Raw genomic sequence first — 27,348 nt, forward strand, 5'->3', positions numbered from 1 at the left:
GTGGGATTGCCAACATTTTATTCCCTGGATCCCCGGCCCTGCCTTTTAAAAAAATTGTCTGTTTTTTGGCTAAGTGCAGAAAGCTGAATTCACACATTAATTTTTTATTTAGTTTTAAAACAAGCTTTATTTGAATTTGGATTAAAATACATTCACCACACACTCAAAAAGAAATCAAAACATACAGGACAAACAATAACCTATAAATAATAATGTACAAAATCAAATAAAAATAATAATATAACATAACATAATAATCTATAACTTCATCTCCAAATAATAATAATAATCATAGTGTAATATAAATAATAATAATCATAGTATTCATAAACGTAAAAATTACCAACAATCAATAAACAAAAGAAAACGAGAAAAAAAAACATACATTCGGCTAATCATTCGTACCCAAAATTAACAATATCATGTCAATCCAGCAATATTCCCAATCCCTTATCTATGCTTCTCCCGCAAAAGACTTCCACTTATCTCAGATTTCTTTAACTATTCTCTAGTACTGCTCTTCCTATTCTGTATAATTGAATGGATATGTGTTTAATACTCTGGCCAGTGGCTTGCCAACAGTATGCATTGCTTTTGCAGAGTACAAGGGGGCAGGAGCTTACAATCTTTTAAAATTTGAAGAGGAAAACAACAGAAGGGTAAATATGGGATTCCCACTCCTCCAGCTATTATCCACACTTTGCTTGGACACAGATTTAGTTGCAGTAGGGCTAGGGAATAGAGTCAAAGGCCAAATAGGAAAGGTAGGTCTTGAGGGGTGAAATAATTGCAAGGGCATCGTGTACACCTAGAATTCCAACACTCCGGTCACTGCAAACAGTCCCTTCGTGTATCCTGGACTAAGGCACTTGGATTTCAGCCCCCACCCATGAATTGCACTATGGCAGAGATAGCTATGGCCTGGAGATACTTTTTTTCCTGGCACTTAAATCCCACCTCTCCTCCATTATGGAACCCAAGGTGCCAACATGTCGCTAGCTCTCGAGTGGCCCTGACCAGAACCGCTCAGCTTCAGCAAGTTGGTATAGCTACATTCAGACCAAACACTGGGAACATGAGTTGAACTCTTCTCATGGTACCTCAGGCCTCTGAAATTCAAGGAAGCACACCTGTCCAAAAAAAAAACCGCTTCCAAAATTAAGCCAGATACCACACATTGTTAAAAACGCATTTTTATTATAAGAAGATAGGGACCCTCGAAGGAACCCCCAATTCTATGGCCACAAAAACAAGAGAAAACTTTAAAAGAGATGAGGTATATTTAACTTGTAAATTCTTAAAAACCTTCCCCACTGGAACGTTCCTGGATACAGATGGGGGGAAAATAGACATTAACATTACACCCCCAAGAGCAGGTGTATTAACATATAAAATTCAAATGTCCAATTACCAACATCAGGTGTGGTCTAGCAATAATTATATCACTTCTATACTTGCACACAAAACAGTTCAATTGCATCTTTTAAATTCCCATTAGCAGCTTTTCCTAAGCAGAAGCAATAAATATAATTCCAAATGAGGAAAAGCCATCTCTTGTAAGTTCTACTGAGGTTAAGGAGTCATATATTTTAACATTTCAGCTTCTTATAACTACGACAGCAAAATATATTGAAATGGAACTTTTTTTAAAAAAAACGCCGCTCAGATAGCAAGGTTAAGAGCATCCCTAGAGGAAGCTGTCCAGGAAGCGTTCTAAAAGGTCGCCCTGAAGCTCATCTTTCACAGACATCTCAGTTTGGCAAGCTGTGTCTTGGCAGCTCCCCTTACTTTGCCAGAGCTGTGGAGGAGAAGCCGGCCTAGAAGGAAGAGACCAAAATAATAAATTAATAAATAAATAATAAATTAATAAATACACATGTGGTTATGGTACGCCCATTCTTCCTTGTGTGTAGGCCAGGCATGCCCAACCTTCGGCCCTCCAGATGTTTTGGACTACAATTCCCATCATCCCTGACCACTGGTCTTGTTAGCTAGGGATCATGGGAGTTGTAGGCCAAAACATCTGGAGGGCCGCAGGTTGGCCATGCCTGGTGTAGGCTGTTCAAATCCAAAAAGGATCCCTTCCTATTTATGGGCAAGAGGGTATTATTTATTTATTTATTTAACTGATTTTTATTTAATTTGCCACACACACAAAATCTAACATTGACGTTTTGATAATGGCACTCATGCCTTCCATCCCCGTGTAGACAAACCATAGAAACAGGCAAGCCTCAGAAGGTGCTGGTACAAGTGAAACGTTTCCAAGCACAATTCAAAGTGTTAGTGTTGACCTTTAAAGCCCTAAACAGCCTTGGTCCTGTATACCTGAAGGAGCATCTCCACCCCCACCGTTCAGCCCGGACACTGAGATCCAGCGCCGAGGGCCTTCTGGCGGTTCCCTCATTGCGAGAAGTGAGGTTACAGGGAACCAGACAGAGGGCCTTCTCTGTAGCAGCACCCACCCTGTGGAATGCCCTTCCATCAGATGTCAAGGAAATAAGCAGTTATCCTAATTTTAAAAGACATCTGAAGGCAGCCCTGTTTAGGGAAGCTTTTAATATTTTAAAATGTATTGTTTTAATATTCAATTGGGAGCTGCCCAGAGTGGCTGGGGAGACTCAGCCAGATGGGCGGGGTATAAATAAATTATTATTATTATTATTATTATTATTATTATTATTATTATTTATTCATTCATAAATACTCTCCAGCTGCAGTTACCATGTTCAATCCTATCAGCTATTGATGTAAGCAACAAACAGGCGTGGGTCAACAACTCACAGGAGGGTTCTTTTAGCAATACAGAACGGCTCAGTTGTTGCATAAGGCAGTGTTTCCCAACCTTGTGCCTCCAGATGTTTTGGGACTACAATTCCCATCATTCCTGACCACTGGTCTTGCTAGCTAGGGATGATGGGAGTTGTAGTCCCAAAACATCTGGAGGCACAAGGTTGGGAAACACTGGCATAAGGCAATGCAGGACTAGGATAATGTGAGGAAATTCAGTCTGTCTGGAAGGTCATCAGGGCCGTCTTAAGTGCCCCTGGCGCCGTGGAGCGACAGATCCCTCCGGTGCTCCCCCCGTTTCCCAGCGCGGCGGGCGGGCGGGTGCAGCGCGGCTGCCACAGGCACTGCTGTGCGGCAGGCGGGCAGGCACAGCGCGGTTGCTGTGGGCGCAGCTGCGCGGTGGACCGGCCAGCGGGCGGGCGCAGCTCACAGCGCCCTCCTGGCAGGCCGGCGCCATGGTGCCCTGCGCCACCTGGCCGTAGGGCTGGCCCTGAAGGTCATCCCCAAGTCTGGACTGGATCTCCATCAACCCCCCCACCCTGCTGCCTGATTAGACCAGGAGCACCGATGGCCTTACCAGTCATCTGGGAGCAGCAGCTTTTGCCTGCACATGGTGGGACTGGTTGGGTTTGGAGCAAGGTGTTTTCTTCTTAAGACCTGCGCTGGGGTGCAGCAAGGAGTGATCATGACCTTTGGATAAGGGGTACAGGTGGGTTTGTTCCAGGTCCTTTGTTTGAACAAATGCTCATCTGTGGTCAAGGAAAGAAAAAGGGTTACAAAGCAGAAAGCAGCTAAGAATGTCAAGACAAGCCCTGAGGGATCAGACCAAAGGTCAATCAAATTTAATGCAGCAACAGCAAGAGCAGCAAGTCCTGCCATCTTTTTCCAGCAGCAGATGGCCAGATGGCACCAAACCAAACTTTGCAGTCCCGTGGAGCAGTTTCCTATTCCTGTGGCTTTTAGACATCAAGACCTATGAGCCTAGGCCAGCAACACACTGTAGCGTACACTCTGTAAAATGCAAGACCACCATGGGGTGAAAAAGTGGGACACACATTGATTAAACAAGCAAACGCACAAGGCAATAATACTTTTGGAGACCTCCGAAGACAGAGACAAGACAGGATTTCTATGCCTTCCTGCCTTTACATATGTACTACAGAAAACATAGGCGTAACCACAGTAGAACACGCCTGCCATGTGTTTTGAAGCTATACTAGAGGTGGAGACAATTACTGTACCTTGCACCGCTCTGGCAGCCACTGGGGCAGAAAGCCTTCGGGAAGGATCTCTCCCATTGAACCCTGGCCACGAACACAAGAATCCTTGCTGCAGGAATAGGGCCTTGCGTTGCTCAAACTGCTTCCTCTGCCAAGGGGAAGAAAAGACAACAGATTATTATTCTATTTGCAGAATTTTGCCAATCTCTCAGCCATCCTGAGAGCACTCAGAACTTCTCCTTCCATGGCCCAAAGCTCAGTGAAATGATCAACTTGTGGTTGAGCTATACTGCTTAATATTCCAGGAGCTTGCAATAATCCCCTCTGTCATATTTATTCACACACATACACACACCCTCTATACAAAGAACTAGATGTTCAAGAGAAGGGTCCCAGCCTAGACTTTTCCCTTACATGCCAGACTATGAGAAGGCAATTTGACTTTGTTCCTGGGGAAATAAAGTGGCATTATAGATAAACTTGAGGGTGGGGGTTTAAGAAGATGAATCCATCAGGGATGAGGAACCTTTGGGCCCTCCAAATGTTGTTGGACTACAACTCCCATCATCCCTGACCACTGACTGATAGGATTCAGAACCCAACAACATATAGAAGGTCCACCTCTGCCCTACCCTGTTTCATCATTCTCAAGGAGGCATTGCTGCTGCTTGATAAAAATGTATAAAGGTGGCAACTTGGAATCAGGTCTTCTGGAAAGTAACTGCCTACCTCCCACCCTAGCCGAATGGCCGCTTCCGTGAAGTTTTTCCGCTCTACTTCAAATGCTTGTTTCTGCTCCTCAAACCTATCCTGTTCTTCTTGCAGCAACTGCTGTTCCTCCAGAAAATAGGATCCCTTCAGGTGAGCTGGGAGCTCTGAACTGGAGACAGCAGTCAATTGCTCCTGAAAGGAGGAGACATGTCACTTTGGGTGGGAAATGAAATGAAGAAACAACGGATTTTTTTCATTGTCATCCACCATTACGGGGCAACATCTTGTACCCAACCCCAAGTTAGCCCTGCTGCCAATGCTACCAATCCAAAATGTCAAGCATAAAGTGTTGGCCTTCGTTCTTATGAGCAGCGAGACAAATAGTTGCTTACAACTGGGGGGGGGAACCACCCCCTCCCATCACAGAAATTTGGGCCCAATATGTGCAAAATATAAGGGACCCAGGTGGCGCTGTGGGTTAAACCACAGAGTCTAGGGCTTGCTGATCGAAAGGTCGGCGGTTCGAATCCCTGCAACGGGGGTGAGCTCCCGTTGCTCGGTCCCAGCTCCTGCCCACCTAGCAGTTCAAAAGCACATCAAAGTGCAAGTAGATAAATAGGGACCGCTCCGGTGGGAAGGTAAACAGCGTTTCCGTGCGCTGCTCTGGTTCGCCAGAAGCAGCTTTGTCATGCTGGCCACATGACCCGGAAGCTGTCTGCGGACAAACGCCGGCTCCCTCGGCCTATAGAGCGAGATGAGCGCCGCAACCCCAGAGTCGGACACAACTGGACCTGATGGTCAGGGGCCCCTTCACCTTTATGTGCGAAATATAGCATATATGGAACGCTTCACTCACTTATCAGAGGGCGATAAGAGGAATACCAAAGAAAGATGGTTACAGGTAGGTAGCCGTGTTGGTGTGCCATAGTCAAAAATAAAAAATAATAAAATCCTTCCAATAGCACCTTAGAGACCAACTAAGTTTGTCAAGATAGGTTTGACTCTCAATTTATATCATTTATTAACAAGAGTACAGTAATCTCCCTCCCATGTGGATGACTGAATACAAGTCTTAACACCTGTACAAGTATTTGTCTCGGAAGACAACGTTTGGTAATTGATTTTTTTTAAAAAAAAAATAATTCAGTAAAGTTTGTAAACAAATAAACGAGCCACCCTTTCCGATTACAGAGCTTTCCACCAAGGGGAGTAGGAACAGAGTACGTCTCCATTACAAACTTGCATTGGTTCTGCCCCAGTTTTAACAGCCATGCGTTTCTTAGTAACTGACTCCTGGAAGCCACAGTTTGGTGCTGGTGCTGGTAATTCTACGGTCAGAACTACAGCTCTCGTGGTTCCTTGCAAGAAGGCAAGACTACCAACCAGTTTGTGGTGCTACATGATATCAGCCAGTAGAGGGAACTAAAAGGCCAGCATACGAGGGACGAAATTTCACAAGCACCTGCCGCTGACGGCGTGTGGGGTTCAGCCATATAAAGTCTGCAAACAGCAGCCTGTTAAGTACAAGTCATTGACCTTCCCCCACTCCCCAATTATTTGTGCACCAACTCACAGAAAGAACCCTGCTCTTCTGTCACACTTGCTGCAATTCCATGTGTTCTCAGTTGCCTGTCCTGCTGAATTCAATACTTTAGGATGAATTTAAGTTACCTTAAAGGTAAAGGTAAAGCGGCCCCTGACCATCAGGTCCAGTCGTGTCTGACTCTGGGGTTGCGGCGCTCATCTCGCTCTATAGGCCGAGGGAGCCGGTGTTTGTCCGCAGACAGCTTCCGGGTCATGTGGCCAGCATGACAAAGCTGCTTCTGGCAAACCAGAGCAGCGCACGGAAATGCCGTTTACCTTCCCGCCGGAGCGGTCCCTATTTATCTACTTGCACTTTGATGTGCTTTCGAACTGCTAGGTGGGCAGGAGCTGGGACCGAGCAACGGGAGCTCACCCTGTCGAGGGGATTCGAACCGCCGACCTTTTGATCAGCAAGCCCTAGACTCTGTGGTTTAACCCACAGCGCCACCTGGGTCCCTCAAGTTACCTTAGAGTACCCCAAACTTCCTCCTCCAATAGGAGGTCCCCCCACTTCAACCCAAGCAAACTCTCCAATGCTCTTTTTGCAAATTCTCCCCCTTGCAGTAGACACTTGGCACCTGCTTGCCTAGATCTATCTATCTGGGCAGGATAACTGGAGATGCTCAACCCCTGCCCATCCTGACCAATTTCAAGTGTCAATTTCAGAAGGTTGTGCTGGCAATGATCATTGGCTGCTGTCCACAACCACATGAAACTGCAAGGAAGCACCCAGGAGTTTGGAGCTCAGTACGGTGTTGACACCACACTCTGTTCTTTCCACTTCATGGAAACACTGCATAGAGGTTCTGAACTGAGCCCTAGAGGCAGCAGTAGACTTCTTGTGGGGAATGTGAAGCTTAATCCAGACAAGACAGAGGTGTTCCTGGTGAGCAGAGCCGGCTCAGAAGTGTGCAACTGTTTTTCGATGGGGTAGCTTTCTGCTTGAAAGCAGATATTCCCATTTGGGGGTTCTTCTGGACTTTGCTATCACCTTAGATGCTTATGTATCAGCACCAACTATTCCTTGAGGCTGCACATTTGGCTAGGGTGACATGTACTTAAATTGCATCCCATCTGGATTCCTGCAACAGGGCTGCCTTTGAAGAGCGTGATTCGAAATTTGAACTGACTCAGAATATTGCAGCCAGGCTGTTGTTAGCAAGATCTGCATATAGAAAGTGTGGCTTCTTCAAATACCTACACTTGCAACATATGAACACAGAAAAGGTAAAGGTAAAGGGACCCCTGATCATTAGGTCCAGTCGTGACCGACTCTGGGGTTGCGCGCTCATCTCGCATTATTGGCCAAGGGAGCCGGCGTATAGCTTCCAGGTCATGTGGCCAGCATGACAAAGCCGCTTCTGGCAAACCAGAGCAGCACATGGAAATGCCGTTTACCTTCCCACTATAGCGGTTCCTATTTATCTACTTGCATTTTGAGGTGCTTTCGAACTGCTAGGTTGGCAGGAGCTGGGACCAAGCAACACAGTACTAAGCCATAAATCCTGGCTTATAAAACCATACTGTGCACAGGCTATGTGCTGGTACATGCAGCTTAAGCCCTCCCGCTTTGCGCAACTGGCTAAACAAACCACAAAGGGGATGGCTTGATGTTACGTCTTAAGCCAGGATTGTGGTTTGTTTCACTGCAACAAACTATGGCTTAAAGCTGGCTAGCAATTAAAGCTTGCTAGGGCGGAACAAACTACGGTCCTAGGTTCAGGCACAAAGCTAAACTATCTTCTTTCTGGTGCGTTTTCCAGCTTGCACCAAAGAAAGAGGGAAGTGAGAGGGCTTGGGCTGCATGCAAAAGACAATTTAGTGAGCCCAAGGGTAATGGCTGAGGTTTAGGGCTTAGCACTGTGTGTTTCAACTGCTACAGGCTCCCAGTGTTTCCAGGCACAGTTCAAAGTGCTGGGATTGATTTTATGCTTAGGGGCCAGGATACCTGAAGGACTGCCTTCTCCAGCATGAACGGTCTCCCTACTGAGACCCACCCGCATGTCCCAAAGCACCCAGAAATATGCCTATTTAGGACCAGGAAGAGGGTGCTCTCGGGAATGTGTCAGCAGCGAGTTGAAGGCTCTGGCACAGCTTTAAACTGTGGTCACACCATCTATCAATCCACTGGGCACCGCTCCTTTCCTTCTCAGTGCAACAAGCGTATTTTTGCATGTGCACACTTGCAGTTCACAAGAGCCTCGTGCTTTGCAGCAATAACAAATACTGGGAGGTTTATGTGTGTATTCTGCTCAAATGCACAAGAAATCCAGTTATTATTGGAGAGCCTCAGTTTTCAAGTTTCTAGACCTTATGAGGGTTTTCTTTTTGGAAGAGCTTTAAAACTGTGTGAGAAATGCCTAGAGTTACTGGATAAAGCTCGAGGTGGTGTGGGCTTGCTTTAATGCCCATAGCTGATCCAGGCTCCCCACCATGCAGGGCAAGTGCTGAGTACAAACAGCCCTTCCTATGGCTGCCTAGAGTCTGATGTGCCACCTGCAGAGGGCAGGCAGGAGAGCCTGGAGAAGGACCAAAACTGACCAAATCTCTCCTTTACCTGGAAACATTGTTGCTGCAATGCAATCAGCACTCTGCTCTCCTCAATTTCTCCCTTTAGCTTCATGATTTCCTTCTCATGATCCGTCACGCTGATTACAGGGTCTTGCCCACCTCCCTCAGACACACAGGAATCAGCAGCATAGACAGCTGTGGAGGGAAAGATAAAGCAGGAATGTGTCTTTATGGAGCCCACCATTTCAGCACTAGGATGCTCAGAGAAGGAAGCTGCAAGAGAGACACAGATTTTGGAACATTCGAACTCAGGACTTCCAATGCATCAGCTTGCCAGATTGGTCCAAAAATGTAAAAAAAAAAAATAATATTCAAGCTTCCAGCTGCACTTGAAAAGATTTCAGGATCAGTATGGTTTGGTGGAGAGAGTTGAAAAGCTAGACTCCACTGCAAGGCGGGAATAAACAGTGATCTACCTCACAGGGTTGTTGCAAAGTTTTTAAAGTACTTTGCGTATTTTTAAAGCTGAAAACTGGATCAGTTCGTTATTGTATGCAATATTTTTAAAGATAACAGTGTACATACAAACACACCCTTTCCAGGTGGTGTAAGTGTCTTAAGGCAATCTGATAGGTTCACCTGTTGCATTCCTAACATACCATGCCTTTGCTTTATAAACATCGCTGCTAAGGAAGGCTGAATTCTAGTGGTAACAATGCACCAAGTTTTGATATAAGCAAGTGCCCTTGTTGCCAGTAAACTTTCTTGAGCGAAAGGCATTATAGAAGGATTTTATGGCTCTTAAGCTGCTTTTGAATTAGCTCCAGCCAGAATCAAAGCTGAACAAAACACTACAAAAAAATGTGACCCAGACCACCTTTGTTGGTTCTTTTTGAGCTGATGATGACTTCTGGCTTTTCAATTCAGGCAAAAGGGGGCTTGCCCATCACAAGAGAACAAGGCCAAGTAATCAAGCTTTCGTTCTGGTATGGGTTCCATGCTGTTTAATGCTTCTAAGGTCTTGCACATCGTCATCCCTGAACTGAACAATGTTAAGAACCAACATAAGCCAACATAAGAACCGGGTGAGACATGCAATCAAATGTTGTAGTGTGGATTTCAGCCAGCTTCTCTCCCCACACCCATTATGGAAGCAAAAAGACCTTGCCCTGTGTATTCCCACCATTTCACATACAAAGAAGTTGCTGTATGCAGAGGAACCATTGCAGCTGCTATCCTCCAGGAACGTGCGCAATCCTTTTGGAAACTCATCCGATCTATGTTCGCAATCAGTGCTGGATTTACGTATAAGCTAAACAAGCTTTAGCTTGGGGCCCCCCAAAAAAAATTAAAGAAAAAAAAACAACTGGATGTACATTTCCAAAATATAAGATAAGTTCAACAATTACTTTGATAAAATACATATTTTGTTATGTGCAAATGACTTTAGATACCTATTAGGACCATAAATGAGCATATATTCAACACAAAAAAGAGCAACAATTTGTTGTTGACAAAGGACAGCTGGACATATATAAAGAGCCCCAATACCTTCAGTAGCTCAGGGCCTCATCCAACCTAAATCCGGCCCTGCCTGTGGACCAGACCTGTCTCCCATTTCATTACCTTGGAGCCATCTTTTTGCTGCCTGATGCAGTTTTCGCTCCCCTTGTAGTAGAGTTTACCTGTTCCTATTCACAAACCAAAGTGGTGCTCTTGCATTGCTAGTTTCAGTGGGGGCTGCTAAGGAGAACGGACTGGGAACTTGTGCTCCATGTTAATTAGCAGTCCGGCCCTGTTTGCGACCATCACCGTGTGCCTCTTTCCCCAGGGAATTTCCAGGTTAGGAATAACGTGGTATGGGAGCCAAAAATAGGTGGAAAGAACCTGCAGCTTCCGAAACCATACCTTGACCCCCAAGGGTCTTGAGGCTGCTCTTCAGCCGGCTCCACTGCTCCTGGAAGGCCTTGTATGGGCAGCTTAGCTCTGCACCCTGGAGAAGAGAAAGCAGCAGCTGAGCACCAGAAAATAATAATAATAATAATAATAATAATAATAATAATAATAATAATAATAATAAATAAATTTATTATTTATTATTTAATTTATTATTTATTATTTAATTTATTATTTATACCCCGCCCATCTGGCCAGGTCCTCCCCACCACTCTGGGCGGCCTCCAACACACATTAAAATACCACAGATTAAAAACTTCCCTAAACAGGGCTGCCTTTAGGTATTTTCTAAATGTCAGGTAGTTGTTTATCTCTCTGACCTCTGACCTCTGACGGGAGAAGTCGCCAGAGGACTGTGGATCACCCTCCCATCAAATGTCAAGGAGACAAGTAGATAGATACTTGTATGGGGAAGCCCTGTATGGGGAAGTCTCTAATGTTTAATGTTCTGTTACATTTTTGTATTATGTTGGAAGCCATCCAGAGTGGCTGGGGCAACCCAGATAGGCGGGGTACAAATAATAAAATTATTATTATTAAGTGGCGGCAGCTGCCAGCAGCCAGCAGCCCCACAAAACTCTGACCTGGACGGTGTCAGTCCCCAACAGCTGCTCCACATCTTGGCCCACTTGGGTCAGCAGCTGCTTCATCTGGGCATTCTCCAAAGCCAGGCCCTGCTCCCGCCGCTCCTGCTTGGCTAGCTGGGTGCGGTAGAGCTCTTCCTCCTTCCTGCCAGAAAGGAGAATGAAGAAATAAAGGAAGTGTTATGTACTGAGCGATGGATACCGCCTTCCAAAGCCCAAATCGCGCCCAGGGCTACCACCCCCTGTGATCTTCGACAGCTATCCACCACCTCTTGATAGCCCGTCCTTGGATTTAAGAATTCACCTGGCAGCCAGGAATTCCATGCAGGCAAGCAAGCAGGCTGGCAGGGTGGGTGAGGAAGGAAAAGTCTCTTCCTCCACAACCCACACAAAAAATGCCATGTGGAGCAGGCATACAGTACTTAGCCTGCTTGACCTCCAGATGTTGCTGAACTAAAGCTCCCATCATTACTGACCATGAGCCCCGGTAGCTGAGGTTGATGGAAGTTGAAGTCCAGCAACAGCTAGAGGGCCATAGGTTCCCCATCCCTGATGTAGAAGGGCCTGGGGTTCAATACCCAGAAGCTCTAGGAAGCGAGGGGATAGGGAAAATCTGCCTATAGAGCAGGCATCTCCAAACTTTGGCCCTCCAGATGTTTTGGACTACAATTCCCATCTTCCCCAAACACTGGTCCTGTTAGCTAGGGATCATGTAGACAGAACTGAGCTAGATGGACCAAAGGCTGACATGGTAGATAACTAAATAAATAACTATGATCCCATGAGCTAGATCAGCTACCGTTAACCTTTTCAGACCCATTACCCACTTTTAACCCAAACATGTATTTGGGGACCCATTTCTTAATATTCTACCATACGTTTGCACAATGGTAGTGCTTCTGTTGAAACGTTGTCCAGCCTGGACAATGAGGTCCACCTCCAAGGGCCTTCTGGTGGTTCCCTCACTGTGAGAAGTGAAGTTACAGGGAATCAGGCACAGGGCCTTCTCACTAGTGGCGCCCACCCTGTGGAACGTCCTCTCATCAGATGTCAAGGAGATAAAAAAAAACGATTTGACTTTTAGAAGAGATCTGAAGTTCAGGGAAGTTTTAAAGGTCAATGCTTTATTGTGTTTTTAATATTTTGTTGGGTGCTGCCCAGAGTGGCTGGGGCAACCCAGTCAGATGGGTGACATATAAATATTATTATTGCCCACCTTGCATAAGGCTGTGATCCACTGGCAAGTCCCAACACACCAGTGGAAGATCGGTGCGCTTGATTGGTCAATCCATTTCTGTGTGCAGCTAGTTCTTTCACACGCTTCTTAAAGCCCCTGGGTCCTTAACAGACAGGTGCCTGTGACTCACCTGCCAAGAGTTTTCCCGGTTTTCCACGTTGCTCTCTTACCATCAGCCCGGGGCAGGGTGTTGAGGACTTCAATTGCTAGAGACAGCAAGACTAGCCTGAGTAGGAGATCAATATTACACCATCTCCACCCCCAGGACAGAACTTCCCTTCCCCAGACCCCGCAGCCAAGTTCTTGGAGTCAAATCCAAATTGCCCTGGAGCATACGGAGTCCTGCATTGCAGGGGGTGAGCCTAGATGACCCTCCAGGTCTACGATTCTATGATTCTATATGCTAACTTCTCCACTTTCCATTATTCAAGTTGCAAAAGGAATTTCTCAACACACCCAAATGAAGTTCTGCTGCCTCGAACTTCCACACTCCTCCACCTTGCTCCCTTGCCCACTTACTTCCTCTCTTGTCTTTCTTGTCGGTCACCAGCTGGCTCATCTTCTCCCTGAGTCGGAGTAGCTCTTGCTCCTTCCTTTTCATTTCGTGGCTGTGCTGGCTCTTCTGGTTGGCCAGCGCATTCAGGAGCTTGGAGATCTTTTCAGACAAACGTGAATTGCTATCAGCTAGCGACCCACCGCAACACCCTTCGTCTGACCACGTTAAAAGTTCTATGTTCTTAAGAAGTGTACGCAGGGAACAATCCCAAAGTCAACCCAGTCTTTTCCCTCCAATATATCACACCTGGTCAACTTGTATTGCCTTTTATTCTATTTGCTCTCGCATACATGCATGCGCAGGATTTGCCGAATTGGCCACAGCAGCAGCCTGCTTAGTGGGGTAGCGCTGGCACTGTTTTTTAAATGTGTGCTTTAACATCATCAGCCACAAACCCATTGGGTGGAAAGAAGAAGTGGCAATGAAATATAAATGAGGTTGAAAAAAGTCTTAAGAGTGGTATTCAACTAAGTTTACTCAGACTAGAGTATTCAACTAAGTAGACCCAACCAGGGCTTCCCTCTCCCCACCAAAATTGGGTTGTAGGGTTCAGAGAGCCCCTGAAACCATCTGTAGCAGGAGGAGAGGGCAGAGTGTTCCACCAGGAAAATGTGTGCACTGACTGTGTGATCTGCTTAGCACTACGTTGAACCCCTCCTGTAGAAATTACAGGTACCTAATGGTACCAATTATTTTGATTGGCAAAGCAGAGGAGATGGCTAGAACCACCTAGGAATTCTCTCAGTCATTGGGAATGTATGACTGAAGACTGTTGATGACAGGAGAAAGACTATTATTATGATTTATTATTATTATTATTATTATTATTATTATTATTATTATTATTATTATTATTTTATTGAATTTATAGACCACCCTATACCCGGGGGTCGCAGAGCAGTCCACAGAATAAAATCAAGATATAAAACCGCAAAATATGTGATAAAAATAAAAACCACCACCCAATAGCACCCCCCCAAACCCCACATTTTAAAAGGGCATAGTATGTAAATCAGATCAACCAAAGGCCTGGTTAAAAAGGAACGTTTTTGCCTGGTGCCTAAAGGTGTATAATGAAGGCACCAGGCAAACTTCACTGGGGAGAGCATTCCAGAGACGGGGAGCCACTGCAGAGAAGGCCCCTTTCTCATGTTGCCACCCTCCGCACCTCTCGAGGAGGAGGCACATGAAGGAAGGCCTCAGAAGATGATCTCAGGGTCTGGGTAGGTTGATATGGAAAGAAGCGGTCCTTGAGGTATAGGGGCCCTGAGCCGTTTATGGCTTTGGAGAACCTAGGAAAGGCTATACCCAATTTTGACCAACAGAGGAGCCTCCACTGGGGTTTATTATGTCCAAATTGCATTATTGCGATGCTCTTTTCAGCTGGTCTCCTCTGTTCCCACCACAAGTCTCTTTTCCTGCTGTCAGTTAATGAGAAGTGTTGCCAATTGGATTTTCCATCTCCAGCACTAGAAAGCCAAGGTTCAGTCGTTTCCCCCCTCATTCCACTTACTTCGTCCTTTTCTCCTTTCAGCATACTATTCAGTTGCTTGTTCTTGCTTTGAAGTTGCTGCTCCTTGCTCTGCACAGCTGCAATTTCCTGTTCACAAGCTTCCACCTGGTCCTGGAGTTTTTGGGGGGCAGGGTGGGAATACGCAGGAGGTGTAAAGAATTGAGGCAAGAAAGTTCGCATCTCTCTCCCCACACCTCCCGCCCTCAAAAGACAAAGCACCCCACTAATTATATTACTGAACAGGGCAGGTGGATGACACATGGGTTAATAAGTCTGTAGGCAAGCAAGCAAATATCTATATAGGCCCAGTTCACACATAATGCTAAGTCAAACCAGGTAAAGGTAAAGGGTAAAGGGACCCCTGACCATTAGGTCCAGTCGCGACCGACTCTGGGGTTGCGCGCTCATCTCGCATTATTGGCCGAGGGAGCCGGCGTATAGCTTCCAGGTCATGTGGCCAGCATGACAAAGCCACTTCTGGCAAACCAGAGAAGCACATGGAAACGCCGTTTACCTTCCCGCTGTAGCGGTTCCTATTTATCTACTTGCATTTTGACGTGCTTTCGAACTGCTAGGTTGGCAGGAGCTGGGACCGAGCAACGGGAGCTCCCCGTCACAGGGATTCGAACCGCCGACCTTCTGATCAGCAAGCCCTAGGCTCAGTGGTTTAACCCACAGCGCCACCTGGGTCAAACCAGGGATTGGTGCAAATAAGCGGATTCTGAGAGAGAAGGTTGCAACTGCTCTCCTCTTCCTCCTGCTCCCACACTGCCAACTGATGCTTTGGCTAAGTGTTGCTTCAGAGCCCAGGTGTGTGGCACGAGCAGTTAAGACAGGAACAAGCCTTAATTGCAGCCAGGTAAGTTAACAGATTTTAGAGAGGCTCACAGCTGCCTTAGGCTGAATATTGGTTCCTTACTGAGCCTGCTACCTGAGAGGGCAAGCCAGGCCCTTCAACATCTTTATCAATGACTTGGATGATGGGCTTGAGGGCATCCTGAGCAAGTTTGCAGACGACACCAAATAGGGAGCGGTGGCTAATACCCCAGAGGACAGGATCACACTTCAAAATGACCTTAACAGATTAGACAACTGGGCCCAAAGCAAACAAGATGAATTTTAACAAGGAGAAATGTAAGGTACTACACTTGGGCAGAAAAAAATGAAAGGCACAAATACAGGATGGGTGACACCTGGCTTGAGAGCAGTACATGTGAAAAGGATCTAGGAGTCTTGGTAGACCACAAACTTGACATGAGTCAGCAGTGTGATGCAGCAGCTAAAAAAGCCAATGCAATTCTGGGCTGCATCAATAGGAGTATAGCATCTAGATCAAGGGAAGTAATAGTACCACTGTATTCTGCTCTGGTCAGACCTCACCTGGAGTACCGTGTCCAGTTCTGGGCACCACAGTTCAAGAAGGATACTGACAAACTGGAATGTGTCCAGAGGAGGGCAACCAAAATGGTCAAAGGCCTGGAAACGATGCCTTATGAGGAACGGCTTAGGGAGCTGGGTATGTTTAGCCTGGAGAAGAGAAGGTTAAGGGGTGATATGATAGCCATGTTTAAATATATGAAAGGATGTCATGTGGAGGAGGGAGAAAGATTGTTTTCTGCTGCTCCAGAGAAGCGGACACGGAGCAATGGATTCAAACTACAAGAAAGAAGATTCCACCTAAACATTAGGAAGAACTTCCTGACCTTAAAGAAATTGAAAAATGCTTTGCTGAATTCTATAATGAATTATATAAGAAGAGAAAGAAACCTCAGAAGAGATAAGACATTATCTAGAGCAAAATGGGCTCCCAAAGCTAAAAAAGGAACAGAGAGAAATACTAAACGCCCCAATTACTACACGGGAAATTCAAATGGCTATAAAAAATACAAAAGTAGGAAAATCTCCAGGCCCAGATGGTTTGTCATCACTTTATTATAAAAAATTAGAGGAGGTATTGATAGAACCTTTGAAAAATGTAATGAATAACATACAACAACAAGGGAAAATGCCAAACTCATGGAAAGAAAGCTACATTACAATTATACCAAAACAAGGGAAAGACACTTTAGATATTACTAATTATAGACCCATAGCTCTTCTAAATAACGACTACAAGCTGTACACAAGTATACTGGCAGAGAGGACCAAAAAAGTCCTCAATGAATTAATACACAGGGATCAATCAGGCTTCTTACCAGGGAGACATATTTATAATAACACAAGAAATATAATCAACATATTGGAATATTTAGATCTGCGGATAGAGAAACCGGCTGCCTTAATGGCGGTCGATGCCGAAAAGGCCTTCGACAGGGTCTCCTGGAAATTCATGAAAGAATTAATGCACCATATGGAATTTGGAGAACAGTACAACAACAACATTAAAGCAATATATACAAAACAAACAGCAAAAATCATAATAAACGGAAAGGTGTCACAAAAATGCGAAATTAACAAAGGAGTAAGACAGGGGTGTCCATTATCCCCACTAATTTTTATATTAGCCCTGGAAGTATTATGCCAAAAAATAAGAAATGAAGAAGAGATTAAAGGGATAATATTAGGGAAAAATAAATATAAGATTAAATCATTCGCAGACGACATTATCATTACTACGGAACAGCCCAAAGAAAGCTTAAATAAAGTATTAGAAGTAATGAAAGAGTATGGGAAAGTCTCGGGATTTAAATTAAATTTAGAAAAAACAAAGCTATTAGTCAAAAATTTATCAAAAGAGGAACAATTGAATATAGAAAAAGCAACAAATTTAAAGATATATTCGAAAATAAAATATCTGGGGATCTGGATTACTCCAAAAAAATTAAACCTATTTGAAGATAATTATCGGAAAACTTGGGGAGAAATAAAAAAGGATTTAGAACTGTGGAATAGACTTCACTTGTCCTTTCTGGGGCGCATCTCTGCAATTAAATTAAATGTGTTACCAAAATTACTCTTCTTATTTCAAACAATTCCAATCATATGAAAATTAGAATTTTTAGATAATTGGCAAAAAGAATTATCAAGATTTATATGGTCCGGGAAAAGACCTAGACTAAAGCATAAAGTATTAATCGATACTAAGGAAAGGGGGGGTTCGGGCTCCCGGACCTAAAAATATATTTTGAGGCGGTGTGCTTTGTATGGTTAAAGGAATGGTTCATACTGAACAATACAGAACTTTTAGATTTGGAGGGGCATGACACCCGATTCGGGTGGCATGCCTACCTAAATTATGAGAAATGCAAGTCCCACACAGGATTTAACAATCATATAATAAGATATCCTTTACTAAAAACATGGGGGAAATATAAAAAATACTTAGAACCAAAAACCCCAAAATGGATATCCCCAACGGAAGCAACAACGGTCAAGAAAAGAAATATGAATAGATGCTGGACAACATATAACAACATATTAATAGAAAAGGACGAGCAAATAACAATTAAGAAATATGAAGAAGTTAAAAAACATTTTACAACATGGTTGGAGTACCATCAAATTTATAATTTGTTCATAAAAGACAAGAAATTAGGATTCGAGAAAAAACCATCAAAATTAGAAGTTAACTTAATAAACAATAATAACAAAATTATATCAAAAATGTACAAATTATTACTAGATTACCACGTAATGGAGGAGGCTGTAAAAAGCAATATGATAAAGTGGGCGCAAGATATCGGGCGACCCATTATGTTGGTAGACTGGGAACAACTATGGAGAGTTAACATGAATTTTACAGCGAGTTATACCATTAAAGAAAATATGTTTAAAGTCCAGCATCGGTGGTATTTGACCCCTTATAGACTATCAAAAATATATAAAAACGCATCAAGCGCCTGTTGGAGGTGTGGGGCAAGCAAGGGCGACCTTTTTCACATGTGGTGGACTTGCCAAAAAATCAAAATATTTTGGAACCAAATCTATGAGGAAATTAAGAAAATGCTAGGAACAACCTTTGTTAAGAAGCCGGAAGCGTTTATTTTAAGTATAATTGGAAACGAGATCCCAACGGCAATGAAAGAACTATTTTTATATGCAACCGCAGCCGCTAGGTTATTGATAGCGAAAAGCTGGAAGGAGACTGAAGCCCCCACTTTGACGGATTGGCAGAGTAAATTACAAGAATTGGCAGAAATGGCCCTATTAACAAACAACCTGAAAGGCAAATCGCAAAAAAAACTTCTCAGAAAATTGGATAAAATATAAACTATACGTTCAAAAATATACTAAAGGTGCACTGAATTTGGTAATAATTGATTAAACAGAAAGAAGGGGGGAAAGAAAAACTAAATTTATATACATGATTCTTGATGCATGAAGAAAAATGAACGTATTAGACATGTATAATAGAGAAGTATACTGGGTGTAGTACGTTCGCATAAGTTTAAGAATACATTAGAAAATGGCAGGAAGGAGTTAACATTTATAATTTCGAGGATTTTTATTGGACTTTCTCTCTCTCTTCTTGTTCTGAAATTGTTGTATATATATAACATATATATTGTACGATATGGAAAGAGGGTAACAGAGGGGAGGGAGGGATGATGGTAAGGGAAGGATTAGAAAGAAAGAGGGGAGAGGGGAGGGGGGAGGGGGAAGGGGTATTTTTTATTCACATAGATCTGCATAGATATAGGCAATGGTCACGATTTATAAGATTGGATGTTTTTGTGTTATACTGTTGCCATTTATGCCTTTGTTCTATGTCATGTTTTAAATTGATTAATAAACTTGTTCTTTTAAAACTCAAAAAAAAAAAAAAGGAAGAACTTCCTGACAGTAAGAGCTGTTCGGCAGTAAAATAAAAAAATTCCTTCAGTAGCACCTTAAAGACCAACTAAGTTTTTATTTTGGTATGAGCTTTCGTGTGCATGCACACTTCTTCAGATGTTCGACAGTGGAATTTGCTGCCAAGGAGTGTGGTGGAGTCTCCTTCTTTGGAGGTCTTTAAGCAGAGGCTTGACAGGCATATGTCAAGAATGCTTTGATGGTGTTTCCTGCTTGGCAGGGGGTTGGACTGGATGGCCCTTGTGGTCTCTTCCAACTCTATGATTCTATGATTCTATTATTCCTCTTGTTATAAGAATTCTAAGGTCTCAAATATAAATTAAATGTTCATAAATGTGCAAGGCAAAGACATACCGGTACCTAAGTATATAAACCGCGTGTCTGAAATAGTACAGGAGAGCAATCCTGAAGTCATTTTGACTCTCCCAAATGGACCTCAAATATTCCTCTGCGAGGAGGAAGGAAATGGGAAAAGCCTCCCCATTGTCTTTTGCTTACCTGCCTTAAGGGCGTACAGTATTTGTGTGTGAATAAGGGGAGCCTGTGACCTGGATTCAGGAACTGAAAGTATTAACCATCACAAAAGAATGGCCAGGCTGCCCACATAATGCAATCAGTGACCATTATCAGGTATCCTGATAATGGGGACCCCGAGTGGGGACCCTGTTGCAACCGTTCCTTGAATAAAGATCAGGCTTCTCAATATACTCTGGTTGGGCTCTGTTATTTTCTGGCTGTGGCCCCCTTCACCAGCAGCATGCTCACAAGTAAGCACACTACTTTATATCACTGCTGCATGCTAGGCCTCTCCTCGTCCTGACACCTCCCCTTGGGAACCTCTAAGGATCAAGAAAAGTAGAAGATCATACAACAGTTAACCCTGTATTTGGGAATGATCTTTTTGCTGCTGCTTAGAGTAAACAGAGTTTAATTTATAACAGAGACAGCATGTTATTGCACTGCCCAACCCAGATAGTTGCTGTTCCAGTAAACTATTTAAGAGTTTCATACTGTACAGAAACTGTCCTTGAACGAGGACAGATACAGCTTCTTCTGCCTCACCCATTTGTTAGTTGCCATTATACAGAAAAATATTATTCAGTGGAAGTTTTTTTCCTTATCAACTGTGATTTTTTTTTTTTGCTGTGTTCACAAAATTTCCTATGAGCTCATGATTAGCCCACAGAAAACCCAGAAGTTAAAAGGCACTAAGTCTATTAGGTAACACTTTGAACATTCTGAAGTGCTATCCCAGAAATTCTTACAGCAAACCTGAAAGGTAGGACAATATTATCCCACACTGCAAATCAATTGGTATAAATGAAGTTTCATAATCAAACAATGATAGAGGATAAGGATCCAGAGATCACGCTAAGGCTGGCCAAATTTTGCACGGCTGCCATAAAACTCAGGGAACAAGCTGTGCTATTACAAAGACTAAGGCCTCAGATGCAAACTCAAGATAATATTTTAGAGACTAAGACACCTAAACCACATTTCTAATGGCTGTCATATTCGTATTGTTTGTTGTCATATTCGATTGTTAATTCAAACTTAATTCTATTGTGTTTTATGTTCGCTTAGTGCAGCATGTGAATTTCATCTGGGACCATAACAAATTTTATTCATATTCATATTCAGTTTCATAATCAAACAATGTCCTTTATACTTTAAAAGGTAAAGGGACACCTGACCATTAGGTCCAGTTGTGACCGACTCTGGGGTTGCGGCGCTCATCTCGCGTTATTGGCCAAGGGAGCTGGCATAGAGCTTCCGGGTCATGTGGCCAGCATGACAAAGCCGTTTCTGGCGAACCAGAGCAGCACACGGAAATGCTGTTTACCTTCCCGCTTGGAGCGGTACCTATTTATCTACTTGCACTTTGACGTGCTTTCGAACTGCTAGGTTGGCAGGAGCTGGGACCGAGCAACGGGAGCTCACCCCGTTGCAGGGATTCGAACCACTGACCTTCTAATCAGCAAGCCCCAGGCTCTGTGGTTTAACCCACAGCGCCACCGGCATCCACCATAAATTTACTTGGATGCAATGTCACCACCTATCTAAATAAGCCAGCTTTCCCCTTAATTCCTTGCTGGCACTGAAACATGGCTGATAAATTATTTTATTTATTTACCATTTTTATACAAGATGTGTACAACACAGGTGGCTGGATTCAACTAAACAAATGAGTTGGCAGGAGGCAGCAATTCCCCCTGATGCAATGGGGCTTCTCTCCCATATCCCAAACTGGCTCAGAAGGAACCCCCAGAAAAGCATTGGGGGAGGGGAGGAGAGGGGAGATCACTCCATCTGTGTTGGATGCTTTAGTTGAGATTTCTGCATTGCATGGGGTTGGACTAGATGACCCTGGGTCCCTTCCAACTCTATGATTCTACAAACATTTAATTCCTCTCAGGGCTCCAACCCCAGGACTCTTAGAGATACACACCTAATCCATAACTTACTCCCCTCCGTGCAAATTCAGGATCCCTCTGATTTTGCACCACAGCACAAAACCCATGCATAGGATTTTGATGGGCTAGGGATGGACTCCAAGCAGGAGGGAAATCAGGCAACAGATCATGAAGGCTAGAAAGAAGAGTCTCTCACTCAAAAGAAAGTAGAAGCTTCTGGTGATGGGGACACACTGACTCGTCACACACATTTATAACGTATACAGTATGTTATTTTTGGTAGCCATCCTTAGATCTAAGGGGTATAGGACTGAAAGAGGCACTGGCAGCAAGGAGGAACTTTCTTCCACATGTGGTGGACGTGCCCCCAAGTGAGAGACTTCTGGGAAAAGATTTATAATGAACTGAAAAAAGTGTTGAAAAACACCTTTGTTAAGAAACCAGAGGCCTTCTTACTTGGGATAACGGGGGAAGATATACCTAAGAAAGATGTTACTTTTTTTTTGTATGGCACAACAGCAGCAAGAATATTATTGGCAAAGAATTGGAAGAATGAAGATTTGCCAACGGTGGATGAATGGCAGAAGAAGCTGATAGAATATATGGAACTGTCTGAGTTGACAGGGAGACTTCGGGATCGGAGTGAAGAAGCAGCGGAAGAAGATTGGAAGAAATTCAAAATTTATTTGAAAAAAAAGGGTATAATAGATTGAACGAATGGAAGTGAGGGAGATACAAAGAGGTTGTAGATAATACAAGGGTGTGGAATATGTATTGAAAGAAGATAAGGATAAACTAATTAAGAAGTAAGATATAGATTGAGTTTATAAGGACAAGATATAAAAGATATAGTAATAAGGTAATATTGAAGTAATAATTAGAGCTTATATAAGATTTAGAATTTACTAAGTATGAAATGTAAAGAACAGCAGTAGGAGGTGGAAAGAGGAAGTCAATAGATTAGAAATAAGGGTTACAAGTTAGAATTTTTGTTTTTGCATTTTTTGTATTTTGTATTTTTTGTGTTTTGTATTTCCTTTTTGTGTTTTGTATTTTTGTATGTTTTTGTTGTTTGAAAAAATCTTTAATAAATACATTTAAAAAAAAAGAAAAAGAAAGAGGCACTGGCAGGACTGAGCAGAGGGCAAAAATGCCCCCCCCCCCCCAGGCTGGCTGTCCCCACTCCTCAGTTCTGTGGAAGGAGGAACACCGCTTGTCTTAACAGAAAGGAAAATTCCTGAATAAATTCGAGAGGCAGCCCCATTACAAGGTGCAGAAAAGCAGTGGATTCCATTTTGAAATTCCCAGCAGACTGGGAAGCACCAGGAAGTTCTATGGTCAATTTCAGCAAGACTTGTGTAGGAGAGGTTTCTGTTGGTTTGTGTCCCAAGAGACAGAGGTAGGTGCCGTTTGGATTCTACCCCAAGGCACCCAAATGCAGAGACTGGACATGAACAAGCTGAGACGCACTTACGGGATGAACAGAGTAAAACCCCAGGAGCTCTGACCTTGAGTTTACCATGTCGCGACCTCAGATAGTCCAGTTCTCCAGCCCGTCGCCTTTCCTCTGCCTCCAAGTCACCCAGCTTGGCAGAGACACCTTGGTAGAGATTCAGCAGTCTGCAAGTACTGTTAACTAATGCCAGGAGGTCAAAGCCGTGCTCAGCACCATCTCCAGAACCATCATCCTTATACAGCGCAGGGAGCCCCAGCATCACCAGTTCCTAGGTAGAGAAGGTAATTAAAGAGAGAAGAGTCACTAAATGACTGTCTAGCTGCAATTTCTTTTCCCCAGGTTCTGTCCACCTTACCATTGGGTACTCAGTTTCTCTCCCTGCTCATTGGTTAACTTGCTTTCACCATCTTCTTAACCAGTCCTTATAGAGGAGCCTACCAGCACACCAGAAGTCTACCCTTCTGTGATCCCTTTGCAGGAGACAGGTAGCCCCACATTCATCATACAGCTCAGCTTCAATAGAAATTTTGACGCATCCTCAAAACTATCCTGCAATTTGAAATGTATAAATCTAAATCATATAAGTCTTCGGAATGTAAAAAGAAAGAAGGCTCTTTTTATCATATGTGGTGGTCTTGTAGTAAGGTTAAAGTTTACTGGGAAATGATATATAATGAAAGGAAAAGGATGTTTAAAATAACCTTTGTTAAAAAAACAACAACACCAGAAGTTTTTCTTTTGGGAATTATAGAGACAGAACTACCTACAATGTATAGAAACTTATTCATGTATGCTACTACAGCGACAAGAATGTTACTTGCCCCAAAATAGAAAGAAGCAAAAGTCCCAGCAAAGGAAGCATGGATACAAAAACTTATGGAATATGCAGAAATGGTGAAACTTTACTAGAAGAAAAAGAAATGAAGATAACATTTTTAAAAAATGGTAATGGTTTATTACATTAATTATAAACAAATAAAAACATTGGCAGGATTGTTGTAATAACCTGGAGTTTCATAAGAGTATATAACGTATTTTTAAAAGATGAGTAAATGAGCAAATTCAGTTAATTAGGATATGCAGAAGATATTAAAAACAAATTTAAGGAACTGCAGAACGAGGGGGGAAGGAAGTCAAGTTTTGAAATGTCAAAATGATTGTAAAAATAGTGAAATGTATAAAATTAATGAAATGTATAAACTTGAAAAGTACGAAATAAAAATACATAAAATGCAAACAAAACACAAAAATCCCAACTACCCTGCAATTTGCACAGGAGAGGGTAAAACCTCTCAGTTGCTACACCTGCAACTTGACGTTACCAAACTGGACAGCAGCAGACAACTGGGAAAGTAGATTCCTTCCCTGTAAAAGGCTCAGTCCTGACTCGCACACAGTGACCTTCCTGCCCGAGGCCTTTGCTCACCTTGTTAAGGTAGGCGATACAATGATCGACATTGTCACTCCAACAGACGACATCGCCCAGGCCACCAAGGCCTCCCAGGAGCTCCTCAGAGCCAGCGTAACAGGCTGGGTTGCACCCGTCAGCTGAAAAGAGGCCCATCTCAGAAGCATAGCTGGAAACGAAGAACTGTGCGTCTGTGAGGAAGAGGACAAAGTAATAACACAGGAAGGTCCTGCGGGAAGACATAGGCAGACGGTGAAAGAGGGACCAAAAGATGCCTGAGTTGCACACTAGTGTGCTGGACCTCTGCGATTCCAAAGGACAGAGGAAGGTCTCTAGCGGCTTAAGTGTGGGAGCGAATGCTAAGCTGACGTTTTCATGCATGCAACTGCCCCCATGTTAGAAACAGATATGGAAGCCAGGAGCTGAATGGCACTTAAGCCGAGGTTATGGGCGCAACAATGGAATGTCTAGGCACGCTTTTTTATAACAAGGATACGAAGCTGAAAATGAACAAACTGCAGCTAAAATATTATGTTCATTTTTCAACATGGTCTAGTCCTTCCCCTGCCCACCCCCCTAATATTCTTAAGAGGGTCTCTTCTCCGGTCTTCAAAGAGTAGCTGGAAGTGGGGAGGCAGATAAACGTCCTCCTTTCCTTCCACTCTGCAGTTTTAATCTGAAGTCTTAGGCGCAGTACTGCGCCCAGAGTTCAGAAAACGCTTGCGCTAATGAAATTCCCTGTCGCAAAATGCGTCTAGAACAGTAGGATTTTTGAACAATGGTCTGCGCACATACAAAGAGAGAGAGCTTCTTTACCCATATATTTGTGCACTCAGTAACATACTGGTATAATGACAAGCTTGAACGTGAACCAGCCACTTAAAGACAGCCGTTTCAGTGGCACCAGTTGTATACTTGAGTACACAGTCATATAGAGAAAACATGTGCAGCTTTTTTTGTGGGAACTGACTGTAGGGTACAAGGCTGCAGAGATAAAACCCCAGAGGTCCAGTAGTCAGGAGCCCTGCTCCACAAGGAGGAATCAGTCCAAGAGGAAACAGTCCTAGAAAAGCAGAGTAGCTCTCCCGCCAGCTATAGGTAAAGGTACCCCTGACCATTAGGTCCAGTCGCGGAAGACTCTGGGGTTGCGCGCTCATCTCACTCTATAGGCCGAGGGAGCCGGCGTTTGTCCGCAGACAGCTTCCGGGTCATGTGGCCAGCATGACAAAGCCACTTCTGGTGAACCAGAGCAGCGCACGGAAACGCCGTTTACCTTCCTGCTGGAGCAGTACCTATTAATCTACTTGCACTTTGACGTGCTTTCAAACCGCTAGGTTGGCAGGAGCTGAGACCGATCAATGGGAGCTCACCCCGTCGTAGGGATTCAAACCGCCAATCTTCTGATCGGCAAGCCCTAGGCTCTGTGGTTTAGACCACAGCGGCACCCGTGTCCCCCCGCCAGCTATAGCACAGGCCATTGGGTGCCTCAATTAGTCAACAGGGAAGAATGTGTTGACAACCCTGGAGCAAGCCAGCACAAGAGCCAACATGGGGTTGCGACTACAGCCAGGGAAATCCAGGTTCAGATCCCTGCCGTGCAGCAGACCTTGACATTGTCACTCTCTCTCTGAGCCTAACCTACCTCACATGGTTGTTGTGAGGATAAAAATGTGTCTCTGTATAATGTACACTGCCGCCTTAAGCCCCTTGGAGGAAGGGTGGGATAGAAATGTAAGAAATCAATCAAATGAGCAAATGCTTGAAAAGTTAGGGACTCTGGCAAGCATCTCTAGCTAAGATGCCTTACCAAATGGTAACTGCACAGTTACCTGTGAATAGTTGTTCCCCTGGAGTGTCTGGGGCAGCTGAGGCTTCCATTTTCTACCAGGGGTTCACTAGAAATCTAGAAAGAAACAAAGAGTTATTATTATTATTTTAGACACTCCTACAAGGTCCACAATGCAGCAGTGACACGGGACTCTGAGCTCTTCTACACACAGCTATTCAACATGCATCTGGCTCTCTTACAAGAACTCACATATTAATTCTATTTTAATAATCACTACCAGTTGTTAGCAGATACAGATTCATTTCTTAAACTTTGATCCTGTACTGAATTTACTTGCCAGGTAGCTGACTTGAGAAAACTGAATGTCCCTCTAGGTAACAGGGCCTCACACTGCTTATGCACTGAATTTCTGGAGAGCTTTTGAATTTAGGTAAAAAGAAAAAGGCCGTACACTTGTCCTGAAGCGTGTTTTGGGGGATTCAGAAAAGTGTGTAATTTCCCCCACACGTTATTTTGCAATGCTTTTCCATCAGATTGCCTCAGATTAGCCTCGTCACACAGATGGCTTCTGCAAATCCTGCCCTTCGGCCCATGCTTCTGTCAATTCAAGGCAGCCTTCGCCAACCTGGTGCCCTGCAGATGTTTCGGATGAGGCAACTCTCATATGCCCCTGCCAGCACCACTAGCTGACTGGGAATGATGGGAATCAGACTAAAACATCTGCATGGTAGCATGTTGGTGAAGGCTCATTTCAGGAATGCTGCCTGTTTCCTAGGACAGAAGGCCTGGAGTTTATCGGCATTTTAGGCCAAACTATTATTATTATTA

At 43.8% G+C, this 27,348-nt stretch overlaps 1 protein-coding gene across 1 annotated transcript; it reads right to left on the reverse strand.

The window, feature by feature from the left end:
• Positions 1-1,651: 1,651 nt before the first annotated feature.
• Positions 1,652-24,914, reverse strand: LOC118097897 (afadin- and alpha-actinin-binding protein-like). The gene is made up of 12 exons (XM_060268782.1): positions 24,750-24,914; positions 23,376-23,591; positions 14,663-14,773; positions 13,113-13,248; positions 12,724-12,799; positions 11,357-11,501; positions 10,725-10,809; positions 8,863-9,011; positions 4,740-4,913; positions 4,032-4,158; positions 3,368-3,539; positions 1,652-1,817 (listed from the first exon to the last, which is right to left on the reverse strand). The coding sequence occupies exons 1-12, from the start codon at positions 24,885-24,887 to the stop codon at positions 1,688-1,690; spliced, it is 1,659 nt and encodes a 552-aa protein (XP_060124765.1). The 5' UTR covers positions 24,888-24,914; the 3' UTR covers positions 1,652-1,687.
• Positions 24,915-27,348: the final 2,434 nt, after the last annotated feature.

Source organism: Zootoca vivipara, chromosome 16, assembly GCF_963506605.1.
Source record: "Zootoca vivipara chromosome 16, rZooViv1.1, whole genome shotgun sequence".
Classification (NCBI taxonomy): domain Eukaryota; kingdom Metazoa; phylum Chordata; class Lepidosauria; order Squamata; family Lacertidae; genus Zootoca; species Zootoca vivipara.